Raw genomic sequence first — 12,745 nt, forward strand, 5'->3', positions numbered from 1 at the left:
AATATATAATTTACTACTGCTACTACTACTAATAATAGCAATGATAAAAGCATAAATTAAAACAATGGCAGTGTATAAATAAATGCCTGTGTGTACTTTGTTATTATACCGGAGCCCGTGTTTGGGGGAGGGCCGTGTTTGTGTCGGGATGGGCGGAGGACGCTGGAGGAGGCGGGGCCTTTGTTTGTTCGCGTCTCGGCTGGCAGGAACAAAGGGTCCTGTAGCAGTAGTGGTGAGGTCTCACTGACTGTAAACCGGGCTAATGACGTTTAAAAGTTATAACCGAGGGGCTGCGGATTAACGGGAACCGAGGGAACGTGCGGCTGCTCTTTGCTTCCCTCGCTCGGCGTCTTGTTTGGACTCGCGGGACTGTGTTGACAGCGGTCGGTCGGGGTTGTCAACGCTCGGCGCTGGAGCCCCCCCCCTCTCTCTCTCTCTCTCTCATCCAGGCGCTCCGGCTAGCATCGAAGCTAGCTGGCTAGAAACACCGAGCGGAGGTGTTTGAGCGAAACACCGCGTTTCGGTGCACCTTTCTCTGCAGGTAACTCAAACTCACAGCCGCTGCCTCGGCGGCTCCACAATTATCTGAGCGTTAACAAGCACGGGGGGGATAACGACACTTTAGCAACTAGGTTAATAGCTTAGCAACGACATCCGTCCTCCGCAGACGGTTAACGAATGCGGCCCTTGGGTTGAGTTTACGCCTGGTGCTGTGCGTGGATTGAGCGCGGGCTTACTTTAAACCGTAGACGGCGCGTGTGCGCGGATCGACCTGCGAGCATTTGACGCACACGGACAGAGCAGTTGTGTTGGGAAGTGTTTGCACAGCGCTGTGGATGTGTTGTTGGCTGAAGGCCAACCTCCGGAGCCGCTCCATTGTTCGCTGTTAACATTTTGGGCGGACTTAACTGCCCCCAGATGGATTTACTTTAAAGCTAACCCCTGCTGCACTAGCCAGCCATCGTGAGCCATTGTCTTGTTTACAAGGGTATTATTATCTTAAAAGCCTAGGCAAACGAGGAAAAAACAAGATTAATATGATTGAGTGCAGAAGAAAGCTGAAATGCAACATAATGGATGGCGACTGTAGTGAAACGTCACTGCCTACGAGTGGATCAAGCTCGCTCACAGGCAGCAGCCAGGCTCATTCATCTCTGTCATGTGCACAATTCTCACGAGTAACAGTCTCTCAGATTGTGTTATTAATATACACTCACTGACCAGTCAATTAGGTACACATGTTCAACCTGTGTAACAACACTCCCATGACCTGCTGAATCCCTAACTGAAGCATGGTTGCATGTAGGAGACTTTTCATGTTGTATGGTTCTCGGTACTCAAGGATTTCTACACAAAAACATCTGCAGGGTTTACAGAGAACGGTCAAAGAAACAATATCTAGTGAGTGGCTGTTCTCTGAGCGAAAATACCGTGCTGATGCCAGATGTCAGAGGGTTATGGCCAGACAGGTTCCTGCAAAAATAATAGAAACACAACATTAACTTGAAACAACCACTTGTTACAACCAAGGACACAGAGGAGCATCTCTGAATGCACAGCACACATTGAAGGATATGGGCTACAGCAGCACATTAGGCACTAATCCTGTCAGCCAACAACAGGAAATTGAAGCTACACAGGCTCGTCAAAATCAGACAATAGAAGATTGGAAAAACATTGCCTGGTCTAATGAGTCTTAAATGACTCCTGCCACATTCGGATGGTTGGGTCAGCATTTGGTGGAAATTACATGAATGCATGGATCCATCCAACCCACCTACTGTTCAGGCTGTGGTGGTGTAATGATGTACGGCGTGTTTTCTTGGCACATTCTGGGCTCCATGCCGTCAATGTCTGTGTTCCTTAAGCATCTTTTGATGAAGCAAATCTCGATTTTAACTGTCAAATTTGCAGCAACTGCATGATACTATCATTATGGACCAGCATATCTGATTTGTTGTTGTTGTTGTTGTTGTTGATGATGGATGTGGCAGTATTTAAAGGGAGTGAGAATAAGCTGCTTGTCATCAAATTTGCAGACTGTTTTCTTTTTTAAAGAATAAAAATAATGCTTGTACTATACTATATATTGATGTATACTTGTACTATACTATATATACTAATATACTATATTTGTTCACTAGCATGCCAGCATTGGAGGATATGAACATTTCCTGATATGAATATCCTAATAGAATTAAATGTGAATCACAATATTACAGTGATAATTGTAAAACTTGCTTTATAATTGTTATATATGGTTATTTTTAATTCTAATGCTGTAAAGGACAGTTTCCTGACCAATGTTCTTTAATTGGTTAGTATCCACAAACATTTAGATAAATGTGTCCATATGTTTTGCACATTTTTTTGAAAGCTTGTGGCTCCTGAGGGGACAGATAATGTTTCTTAAAACTTACCAAAAAGTGCTACAGAATGTTATTGTGTTGTGTCGTATTGTGTTCTATTGGTGAGGTCCACAGACTGGGAAACATGCAGGCTCCCCCTTGTGGCACTTAAAAAATAAATCATGTATTTTGGTCAGCTTGATGGCATTGACAAGTTGTTGGGATGTTACGATGCACAAAAATATGTATTGTCCCATGCCTATTATCAGTCAACTCGACGTCTTTTCATATGCGTTTGATTGCTGTCTGGTGGCGTTTTAGGGGGGTTGGGTCTATAGGTCAGAGGTAACGCAGAGAGAACCATTGTTGGATGCTCCTGAGCTGGTTTGCCTTTATAGTAATGGGGAGGAGAACCTGACCTGCCTTGACTCTTTGGTAAACCGATGCAAGGATAAAAGACGTGAAAGTAAATTAAGGAGGAGTTGTAGTTGTTCAACAAGCTGAGAGCAAGGCCGTAAAAGAACAGGGTCTGATCAGAGTTCACACAGACATACTTAACCCCAGCTCATGCCTTTCTCCCCCTTATTTGTCTCAATTTAAACCACTGCTTTTGCACGTTCCATTGAAAGTGAGCTGCGTTGGTTGTTCCTTCCTCAGTCACATTGATGAATTTATCTCCACCACACATGTTCAGCTTTTCCAGGCCACATTATAGTTTGCAGGGCATCTGACTGCAGAGAGTGGTTGTGTTGGACCAGTCTGCATCAAATTTCCTGGCTTTGTTTTTCTCAAACATCGTTGTGTAAAATATTATATATATTGACAAAATTGTGTGCAGTAGAATTGATGTTCTTTTTTGTGCCTCACAGCCTTAATTGTTGGAACCCTTATCTGGAAAGACAAGGGTTAACAACTGCTAGGGTAGGCTCGTCAGGGGTAGGCCATGGGGGGATGGGTGGAAGAGGCAACTGGAGGGGGAGAAACACACACACAATGCAGAGAACATGTTTAGAATCATATGGGACTGTATGCTGAGCACAGGGTTCCCCATAAATGTACAGATGGTACAAGAACAAAAGAAAAACACAGGACAATTTCCATCATGCCCCCCCCCCCTCCACACACACACACTTACACTGATTGTTTCCAAGATTTGCTGCTGGCTAATAAATGTTGCCGTTTCTCTCCCCGTGATGAAGACGACTGCGCCTTGTTTTCTCGCCCATTTACCAGATTGAAGATGCATTAGATGATGAAAGCAGTGGGAAATTGTTTGGCAGGATGCTTTTTATTTGACCAAATCTCAACAAAATCATCCCAGATTAAATTACTTGGATGATGCTGTGATTTGAATGAGCTAAATCTCCTCTAAATCTCTGCTCTCTCTCCAATATCCCCCCCCCCCCCGGTCCTTCCTCTGCTCCTGTGGTTGTGTGCAGGCTGTTCGTCAAAGTCATTCAAGCTGTACTCTCCTAAGGAGCCCCCCAACGGCGGCAGCTTCCCCCCCTTCCACCCAGGCGCTATGCTGGAGAGAGATGTGGGGTAGGTCTGATGTTTACTGGCAGGAAACAATGCCATCAATGACATTGTCTTCTGTATTCATTCATCCATTAAATTGTCATTTATTACATTTCCAATTCTAGTGATAGTGAAGTCCTGATAGAGTCATTTGATGTATTGGCTGACTGTAGATGCAGAGAAATAAAGCATTTCCAATTAAGATGCTCATCATGATTGATATTTTGTGAATTCTGTTTTAGTGGGTTTCATGTTGCAGTTTGATCAGCACGCCTTTGAGAGGCAGACTCCATTTGTGCTTCATCTCCATTTCTGCCATGTATTCAAAATCGGCATAATTAAAAGTGACGGTGACACCTCAAAAGCACTCGTTAAATAAATTCTCGCTAAGTGCAAGTGCTTAATATTTGACCCTATATTCCATTCCTCTGTGTTTTAATACAATACTAAAAAAGAAAAAAAGAAAAAGAAAATCTAGTCATGTAATATCGGCATTTTTGCAGTTTCATCTAATACAGGTGACATAGTTTGGCACACACACGTCCTTGGAAAAACTTGGTTTCTAAAAATATTATTTTGTCCTCCTAGGCCTACACCCATGTACCCCCCATCATACATGGAGCCTGGAATGGGGTAAGTACGCTCATGCGAAATAATCAGCTTCTAGTTTGTCTTAACTTGAAAGTAATTTTATAAAATGTTAATCCAGAGAGCTCTGTGTTTATGTTAACATGTAAACATTGTAAATTGTAATATACTTACATTTGAGAGAGGCAGTTGAAACATTTGGGTGTCAAGCAGCACAGACTTTAAGTAGTGTCGAATGCTGCGCTCTGTTCCAGGAGACCCACCCCGTACGGGAACCAGACAGACTACAGGATATATGAGCTGAACAAAAGATTACAGAACTGGACAGAGGTGAGCGTCACTCCAACACCACTCAGTGTTTCAGTACAAAGACATAGTTTGTTCTGATCATCGTCTGTAATTCATGCTTTTTTTTTTAGCTAACCATGCTTTGGTATTTTGTGTATTATATATGTGGGAAATGAACCGCAAGAATCGACTGACTTAATCCACATTTAGCTTCTAATAAGATTGTCTGATAATCGTGTGAAACATGTAATCAGAGTGCCAGCTGTGTATGTGTGTGTATAGCCGATTCAACCTTTTTTGTGCGTCTGTCAATATGAACACTGCAACAAATACTTGCACACGCAACTGTACCTTAAGGCTATCGCTTTTTCCAAATACTACGCTTGAACAAATGTTTATTTACTAAAAATAGTTTAACCTCGGTCCCGAGATCAACAATACACCGCAGTCTTCTTTTCCTGATGAATGTGGATGAAAGATCGAGTGCTGCTCACTGTACCCTCTGCTGGCCCACATGTGAATTGTTCCAGACAGTGTTCTGGGTTACCCTATTCAAACCATGGTGTCTGGGTTTTGTTGTCTACTTTCAGGACTGTGACAATCTCTGGTGGGATGCCTTCACCACAGAGTTTTTTGAGGATGACGCCATGCTCACCATCACTTTCTGTCTGGAAGATGGACCCAAGCGATACAGTAAGAGATTAAAGATAATCTTTTAGTGTTTTCAGATCGTTATTGTCAATGCAAATATTCTGAATTCAATTTATTTCAGTGCTTCATATCACATTCACAGTATCTCATCTATAGTTTTCTATGTGTTTATTTGGACATATTAAAATGATATGATCAAACTTATAAAGTTCATGTGCAGAAAAATCAAACAATTGCTAAACAATGAAATATTATTTAAATCTGAACTATGCACATTTTACCACCATTTGACTTTTGCCATTTTGCCACTGAAGAGAATTCTGACAAGATCAATATGGAGTTTTGTTATTTCCTTTGTTCTGTAGTTTTTAGATTCTAATTTTGAAATATCGCTCATTTTTGTCCACAGCCATCGGCAGGACATTGATCCCACGCTACTTTCGAAGTATTTTTGAGGGCGGCGCCACCGAGCTGTTCTATGTTTTGAAGCATCCAAAGGAGTCCTTCCACAGTAACTTTGTGTCTCTCGACTGTGATCAGTGCACCATGGTGACTCAGAACGGCAAACCTATGTTCACGCAGGTATGTTTGTAGTACCGTACTTTCTCTCTCCCCCTCCTGTTGTTGTCGAAATCTAAGCTGTGATCTCGCCCTCTCCTTTGGGTAAGGTTTGTGTTGAGGGTCGTCTCTATCTTGAGTTCATGTTCGATGACATGATGAGGATCAAGACGTGGCACTTCAGCATCAGACAACACAGAGAGGTCCTTCCAAGGAGCATCTTGGCTATGCATGTGAGTCTCAAACCCCAAACCCTCACAAAAAAACACACTATGAGATACACATCTAATTAACCGTGTTGCCTTTTATTTTACCTGGCAGGATCCCCAGATGCTCGATCAGCTGGCTAAAAATATCACTCGATGTGGGCTGTCCAACTCCACGCTCAACTACCTCCGTGTAAGCAAAGCTATACATTTTTTTTAGTCAAAGTCAATCCCTGTTAGTGCAGCAAAATTGCCATTTTGAATATAAATAAGGGAATATTAGTGGTCGAAAACTATGTGACTGGATAATGACTCTTTCTAGAAGGTCAGTATTGCAAGAAAGGTGCAAGCAATGGAGGTTATAACATCCGACTTTGCACCTGGTTATACCTGCAGCATCAGTATTCATGTTTGTTCTTTCGATTCTCTCTTTGTTTTCTCTAAAGCTATGCGTGATATTGGAGCCCATGCAGGAGTTGATGTCCAGACATAAGACTTACAGCTTGAGCCCCAGAGACTGCCTGAAGACCTGCCTCTTCCAAAAGTGGCAAAGAATGGTAGCCCCGCCAGGTAATTCACACATTTACAGCCACATAAAGTACATTTTAATTTAAAAAAATGCATACATTCTACTCCAAATTACCCCAGAAAAAAATGAATACTGAAGGTGTAAAAAAATATAGAATTAGAAAACATGTCCTTTCTCTTTTTCTGTACCTCTTTTGAAGCTGAACCCGCCAGACAAGCTCCAAACAAGCGGCGGAAAAGGAAGGTGTCCGGTGGAAGCAACGTGAGCACCGGTGGAGGCGGCAACAACAACACCAACAGCAAAAAGAAGAGTCCAGCTAACAGCTTTTCACTCGCCAACCAGGTACCTGTGAGCATTACATCTACTTCACCTCTGTGTGCACCTCCATGGGGAGGGTGAGACAGGGGGTGTGGGGTTGTAAAGAAGGGCAAGAAGGCTGTGTAGAGGGTTATAAGTCTGCCTCGGAGTTGGGGTAGCAGCAGGCCAGGATAGAGATGGCTTAGGGAGGCATCTGGAGGTGGGGTTTTCTTCTCTGTACAGTTAATAAGGATTATTATTGTTATTATTATTATTATTATTATTATTATTATTATTATTATCCCCTCATGTGATGGGCAGTCCCTGGTCCTCTGGGGCTATATGGGTTTATATATAGAGAAAGGGGGTACAAGTGACCCCCAAGTAATAGTTATGGTATTTTGAGGCCATGGGATGGGTTTCCTTTGCTCTGATTTCCAGTGGGACATGTAGGCCTTCTCTCTAAATATTCACTACCAAGTCTATCAGATCACATGATTCACACAGCACTGCTGTCTTTTGCCTACTTGGTTGCTTGATTGAGCGAACGAGACCCGAGGTGGAATGAAACCCCCCCCCCCCATATCCCCCAAATCCCCGGTCCCCCATCCCCGTGATGCAGCACTCAAGGATCAGGGATGCCCACTGCTGGCCAGTAGGTAACTGGCAACTGGTTCGTGGAATTGGGGCAAGTAGTCGGGGCGACGTGGACTACTGCAGTGTTGGGTGGGAAAATGCCCTAACGAGACACTGTCCTATTGTGATTGTGTTCAGAACGAAAGGGCACTAAAACTTAAGATTTAACACTTGGTTTGTATTATTTTCACGAACCAAGTATCATTTTAATTCACTGATTTAAAAAAAATAAAAATAAAATAATTGTCAGGATGAAATTGAACGCGGTAAAATTGCACAAAAAACACCCCATTGGTTACAGCTCGTCCGTGCAGCCAGTCATTCCGCGCACCCCCCTGTATTATGGGGATAATATGTACCGGCCCTTGCTGTCCCCTCTAGGACGTGATGATGGTGGGAGAGCCCACTCTGATGGGAGGGGAGTTTGGTGACGAGGACGAGCGTCTGATCACACGACTGGAGAACACGCAGTACGATGACGCGAATGGCCTGGAGGATGAGGACAGTTTCAACAGCTCACCTGCACTTGGGGCACAGTCACCCTGGAACAACAAGGCCCCCTCCAGTCAGGAGAGCAAGAACGACAACTCCCAGTCATCCCAGTAGACTACCGAAGTCCCAGCAAGGGCCCTTTTCAATGCTTAAAACCTTACTGGGTCTTACCTGAGCCAATGTGCTAGCGAGAGGAATCAGGGAGGGTAGCCTGGAGCACTTCTGTAAAACTCCTTTTTGTTTATGTTCCCTTTATATAATTTTGAAGACGAAAGGAACGTGATTAGGCAAATGGTTGATATCTGATTATCTTTATCTGACCATCTGTCACATGAAGGACACGGTTAGCAGAACCCCACTCTCGCTCCCTCACACTGTTGCACGTGGTCAGTGGTGCTCAGCCTTGGCCCTCGTCTGCCCGGCTGCAGTCAGTCCTCGTAGATGTGGTGTGAGAGCGGCGAGTTGACACGTGTGTGTGTGTGTGTGTTTACCCGCCATCATCACTCACCACAAGTGTTTGGGCCAAAGTTGGCATATCCTGATATCCAAGTGCTTGCCATTGGGTTCTTGTTCCAACCTCGGGTCTCTAAAGCGTGCGTTGTCCTTGACGACGCACCTCGTTGTTTTCTGTTGTGCTCATGTCACAGGGAAGAAATGCTAAAGCTTTTATTTAACGTATTTTTTTGCAGGCTGCAGAAAACTGTGTGCACTCATAGTATCAAAACGTTCAACGTTCGGTTTTTAAAAACTCAATTATTTGTTTTTGTAGGACCTGGTTGGAACAAAAACCTGTACAGTGCCGGAGCTTGAGGACCGGAGCTGAGAACCACTACGCTAAATCTTAAACACACACACACACACACACACACACACACACACACACACACACACACACACACACTCTCACTCACTTACACTCACACTCTCTCACTTGCTCTGTCTTTCTCTCCCTCCCTCTGTCTCTCCCTCTGTCTCTTTTTGCTCTCACACTCAAACAATAATACAGATACACACTCTCACCTACACTGACAGCATAAAACACTGAGGTACTGGAGAGAGGTGGTATGCAGCCTGTCTGGACCACTACACCAGACGCTACAGGCGTGTGTTTTCATTTTCTATGACTTGTTTTCTCAGTTGTCCTGTTTGTTTTTTGTTTTTTTTAATTTTTGTAAACAATTTCTTAAAAAATAGACAAGCAAGCCAACAAAAAATCCCCCCCCCCAATATTCTTTGCACTGTTTTCCACTATCAAACTCCTTATCTATTTTTCTTATCAATTGACGGTGTATTTTCTTTTCTTTTCTATTGTTGCTAATGTGAGAACTGTAAAACATCTGAATCCTGCAGTATATTAATGTATAAGTATTGCTAATAATTCATTCTTTTTTTGTGATGGTAATAACTTTCATGTAAGTCTATGCTTGATATGTCCCATCCGTCTGTGTCTGATGTCACACGGTCACCAGGTCCACTGGCTTCAGTGCTGAAGAGAATAAGGCTATTGTTCTAATTCTGTGCTTACATCCTGTTACACGCGAGTCCAAAATCAGCACTCTGGAAACCAGTTGACCCACTAAATTTCCATCAAGCGCCTGGTTTGGATCTGTTGTCGTGTCATTGCAGAACTGTTTGCTTTGTATTCAAGTGAATCTCTGTCTTCTCTTCAGAGAACATAAATACAGTTTAAAATAATACATTAAAAAAGTGTCTCAAATTTGCTACACAAAATATTTTAAAGATAAGTTTTGACAGGATTGTAAAATAGGAGAAAAAAAAAGACTTTTGTAATTACATAAGTTTCCCAGAAATGTTTTTAATCACGATTTAAGAAAGCTGCAGACCAAGGAGCTACATGTAAAGAGTCTTTAGATATTGGTTACACGTTGCGCTGTTCTATGTTTTATGAAGAATCAATTTTTGTTGGCTTTACTTTGTTTGTGTCTGTGCTTGTATATTTTTAGCTAGTCATTTCTGTAAAGGTAATTCTATGTAGTCCTCCCTAGAACTATGAGAAACTCAATCTAATGTAAAGAGATGGAAAAGCCTCTTAAAAGTTTTTTTTTTTAAACGTGATTTTTAATGGTACAATCACTGATAAAAAGAATTTTGCCCTCATTTTAGCAAACTGTATTTATTTTTCTATGTATGGACATTCTGTTTCGGTCCGACCCACCTGTACAATACCCATGATACTATATAAAGGAGCCTGTGGGGCTGCTGAGTCGGTTAAAGCTAATGACGCTCATTCCATTACTTTTCTTCTTTGACATGTGGCTCCCAGGCCAGTTGCGCCTGTTTATTACATTGATTTAATATGTTCACAGTAAAGAGATTTGATAGCCATTCTCTGCTGTTGTAGGTTTGTGGTCAATCTGAAGACATCAGATGCACTGAAAACCAATAAATAACCACGTTCAGAGAAAAACAAAACGTCTACATGCGCGTTGTCTTTTGTTCTTTTGTGAAGTCTCCTTTATTATGACGGTTGGTCGTAAAAATGACGGAATGCTGCCACAATGATACAGCCTTTTGTGACTTATATGGTTTTGTGTTTTCAGGAAATGGAGGATGTTATACCACGCGTCACCCCTTTAACACAAAGGTTAAAGCTGTACTTACCTTTCTTGCATTTTTACACTTTTCTCTTGTAATCTTAAAGGTGCCATATGTAAGAATGTGGCCAAAAACGGTTACTACATTCAAATTCAAAATACCGAGGTCTTTTAGGTTTCGTTTTCTGACGTAACTGGCAACCCTTGGTTGCTCGGCAGCTGAGAATCTACTGACTGCGATGATTGGTAGACTGTGGAAGTGGCGCCACATGCCAAAACATGATTTCAAAACATACATTTTTAATGCAAATATTTTGGCTGTACTGTTGTTGTTGGTGAGTTCAGTTTGTTATATGAATATTATTCCTGAGTGTCTGTGACATATTAGGAGGATTTTATGGTCCGTTTTTAGATTTATTACATAATGCACCGTTAAATTGCTCCTAATAAGTGTATGGCACTTTAAAACGTGAGATAAACCCACCAGGTTTTGAAACGCATCATTTTTTAATTCTCATATTATTATGACAAAAGTATGACCAATTAAATGCAGACTGAAGAAAATAATTGGTTGTTGGTCATCTGTCGCGCGCCTCGCTGGACTCTAACGCCAGTCCAGTAAAAAAAAAAAAAAAGATGTTTCCTCAGGTCACAGTGCATATACATATATATTCAGTGTGTGTGTATGTCAAGCACACAAGACTCAATGCTGTATGAAGACTTTGTATACTGTATATATGTATTGGAAAATACCTATCATAACTTCCACATCTAAAATCTGTTCATGACAAGTCAATAATATCAAAATATCTGTTGACATCAGCGACATTCATGCGCTGAAAATCCTCACTGTGCTTGACCTTTCGCTGCTGGGTCATCAGGGCATACAGTCCAGTACATACAACAGCACCATGGAATGGAAAAAAATCACAGTCTCAGGTAATTTGCACATTCTCCCAGCAGGGGTCTCACTCAGCCCCCTTTATAGACATCCGAGAGGCGAGCCTGTTGGAAATTCCTCCATCATTATGTCAGATAGAAACACTGTCCATAAATCCACACTAAGCAGCCGCATGTTGTGTACGATTAACTCTGTCTCCATCACCACTAAACCTTTGTGGTTTTTACGGGTTTCAGAAACGATGACAGAAATGAATCCACAGCTTGTCAGCTCCAAAGCACCCAACATAAGGTCGTAGAAGCATGTAAAATGGTTTCTTTCTGTATCCCATAACAGAATAAAGTGGGATATTTAACTCTTTACATAAAGGAAAAGGCAGAGCTGGAAAGATAGATATAGGGAAAATGAAAGTGATACAACATTCGCCCTGTCATTTCTGTCATTATGTAATGTAATGTGCTTTATTTCACCCACAGGTGACCAAGGTGCTTTACAAAATAAAAGCATTAGTACAAAAAATAAAATAAAAATAAATTCATGAAATATACATCAAAGCAAAAAAAAGAATAAAAACCGTCATTCTGAAAAAATACATTTTAAAGGCGCCATATGTAAGAATGTGGCCATAACTACACTCAAATTCAAAATACCGAGGTCTTTCAGGTTTCGTTTTCTCAGACGTAACTGGCAACCCGTGGTTGCTCGGCAGCTCAGACTCTACTGACTGCAATGGTTGGTAGACGGCGGTAGGTTTCGCCACACGCCAAAACATGATTTCAAAACGTAAACATGATTTGCAGTCTGCAAAAGATTTTTTTTCAAATGCAAATATTTTGTCTGTACTGTTGTTGTTGGTGAGTTCAGTTTGTTATATGAATATTATTCCTGAATCTCTGTGACATATTATGAGGATATTTACGGCCAGTTGCTTTATATTTATTACATAATGCACCTTTAATTTTGGATTTAAAAAGGCCCAGGTTAGAGATCACACAAATCTAGGGGGGGAGGAGCTTATTTCAGAATCTGGGGATGGCAACTGAAAAGGCTCTGAAACCCCACTGTTTATATCTTGACTTGGGCACAACAACCATAAGCTGGTTGGACGACCACAGTTAAAATTTCAGTGAAATGGCTGGGGGCGAGGCCGTCAAGAGCTTTAAAAACAAGCACACATG

The 12,745-nt window shown here is 41.9% G+C and overlaps 1 protein-coding gene across 2 annotated transcripts; it reads left to right on the forward strand.

Annotated features, from left to right (window-relative positions):
* Positions 1–238: 238 nt before the first annotated feature.
* On the forward strand, positions 239–10,508 carry ldb1a (LIM domain binding 1a). 2 transcript variants are annotated; one of them, XM_083898131.1, is made up of 11 exons: positions 239–541; positions 3,788–3,890; positions 4,455–4,499; positions 4,709–4,784; positions 5,333–5,435; positions 5,803–5,975; positions 6,062–6,184; positions 6,273–6,350; positions 6,604–6,727; positions 6,886–7,028; positions 8,881–10,508. In XM_083898131.1, the coding sequence occupies exons 2-11, from the start codon at positions 3,871–3,873 to the stop codon at positions 8,932–8,934; spliced, it is 939 nt and encodes a 312-aa protein (XP_083754257.1). In that variant the 5' UTR covers positions 239–541; positions 3,788–3,870; the 3' UTR covers positions 8,935–10,508. The 2 variants fall into 2 exon arrangements, with proteins under 2 accessions (XP_083754257.1, XP_083754256.1); XM_083898130.1 differs by lacking the exon at positions 8,881–10,508 and adding an exon at positions 8,001–8,406.
* The last annotated feature ends 2,237 nt before the right edge of the window (positions 10,509–12,745 follow it).

The sequence above is a fragment of the Microchirus variegatus genome (assembly GCF_963457635.1).
Source record: "Microchirus variegatus genome assembly, chromosome: 11".
NCBI lineage: Eukaryota > Metazoa > Chordata > Actinopteri > Pleuronectiformes > Soleidae > Microchirus > Microchirus variegatus.

Excerpts from the sequence above, each read along its gene's own strand:
- ldb1a (XM_083898130.1), top strand. The coding sequence starts at position 3,871 with ATGCTGGAGAGAGATGTGGG. Across the intron at positions 5,976-6,061 it reads GCAAACCTATGTTCACGCAG|GTTTGTGTTGAGGGTCGTCT; the intron begins GTATGTTTGTAG and ends CCTTTGGGTAAG. Across the intron at positions 6,351-6,603 it reads CCACGCTCAACTACCTCCGT|CTATGCGTGATATTGGAGCC; the intron begins GTAAGCAAAGCT and ends TTTTCTCTAAAG.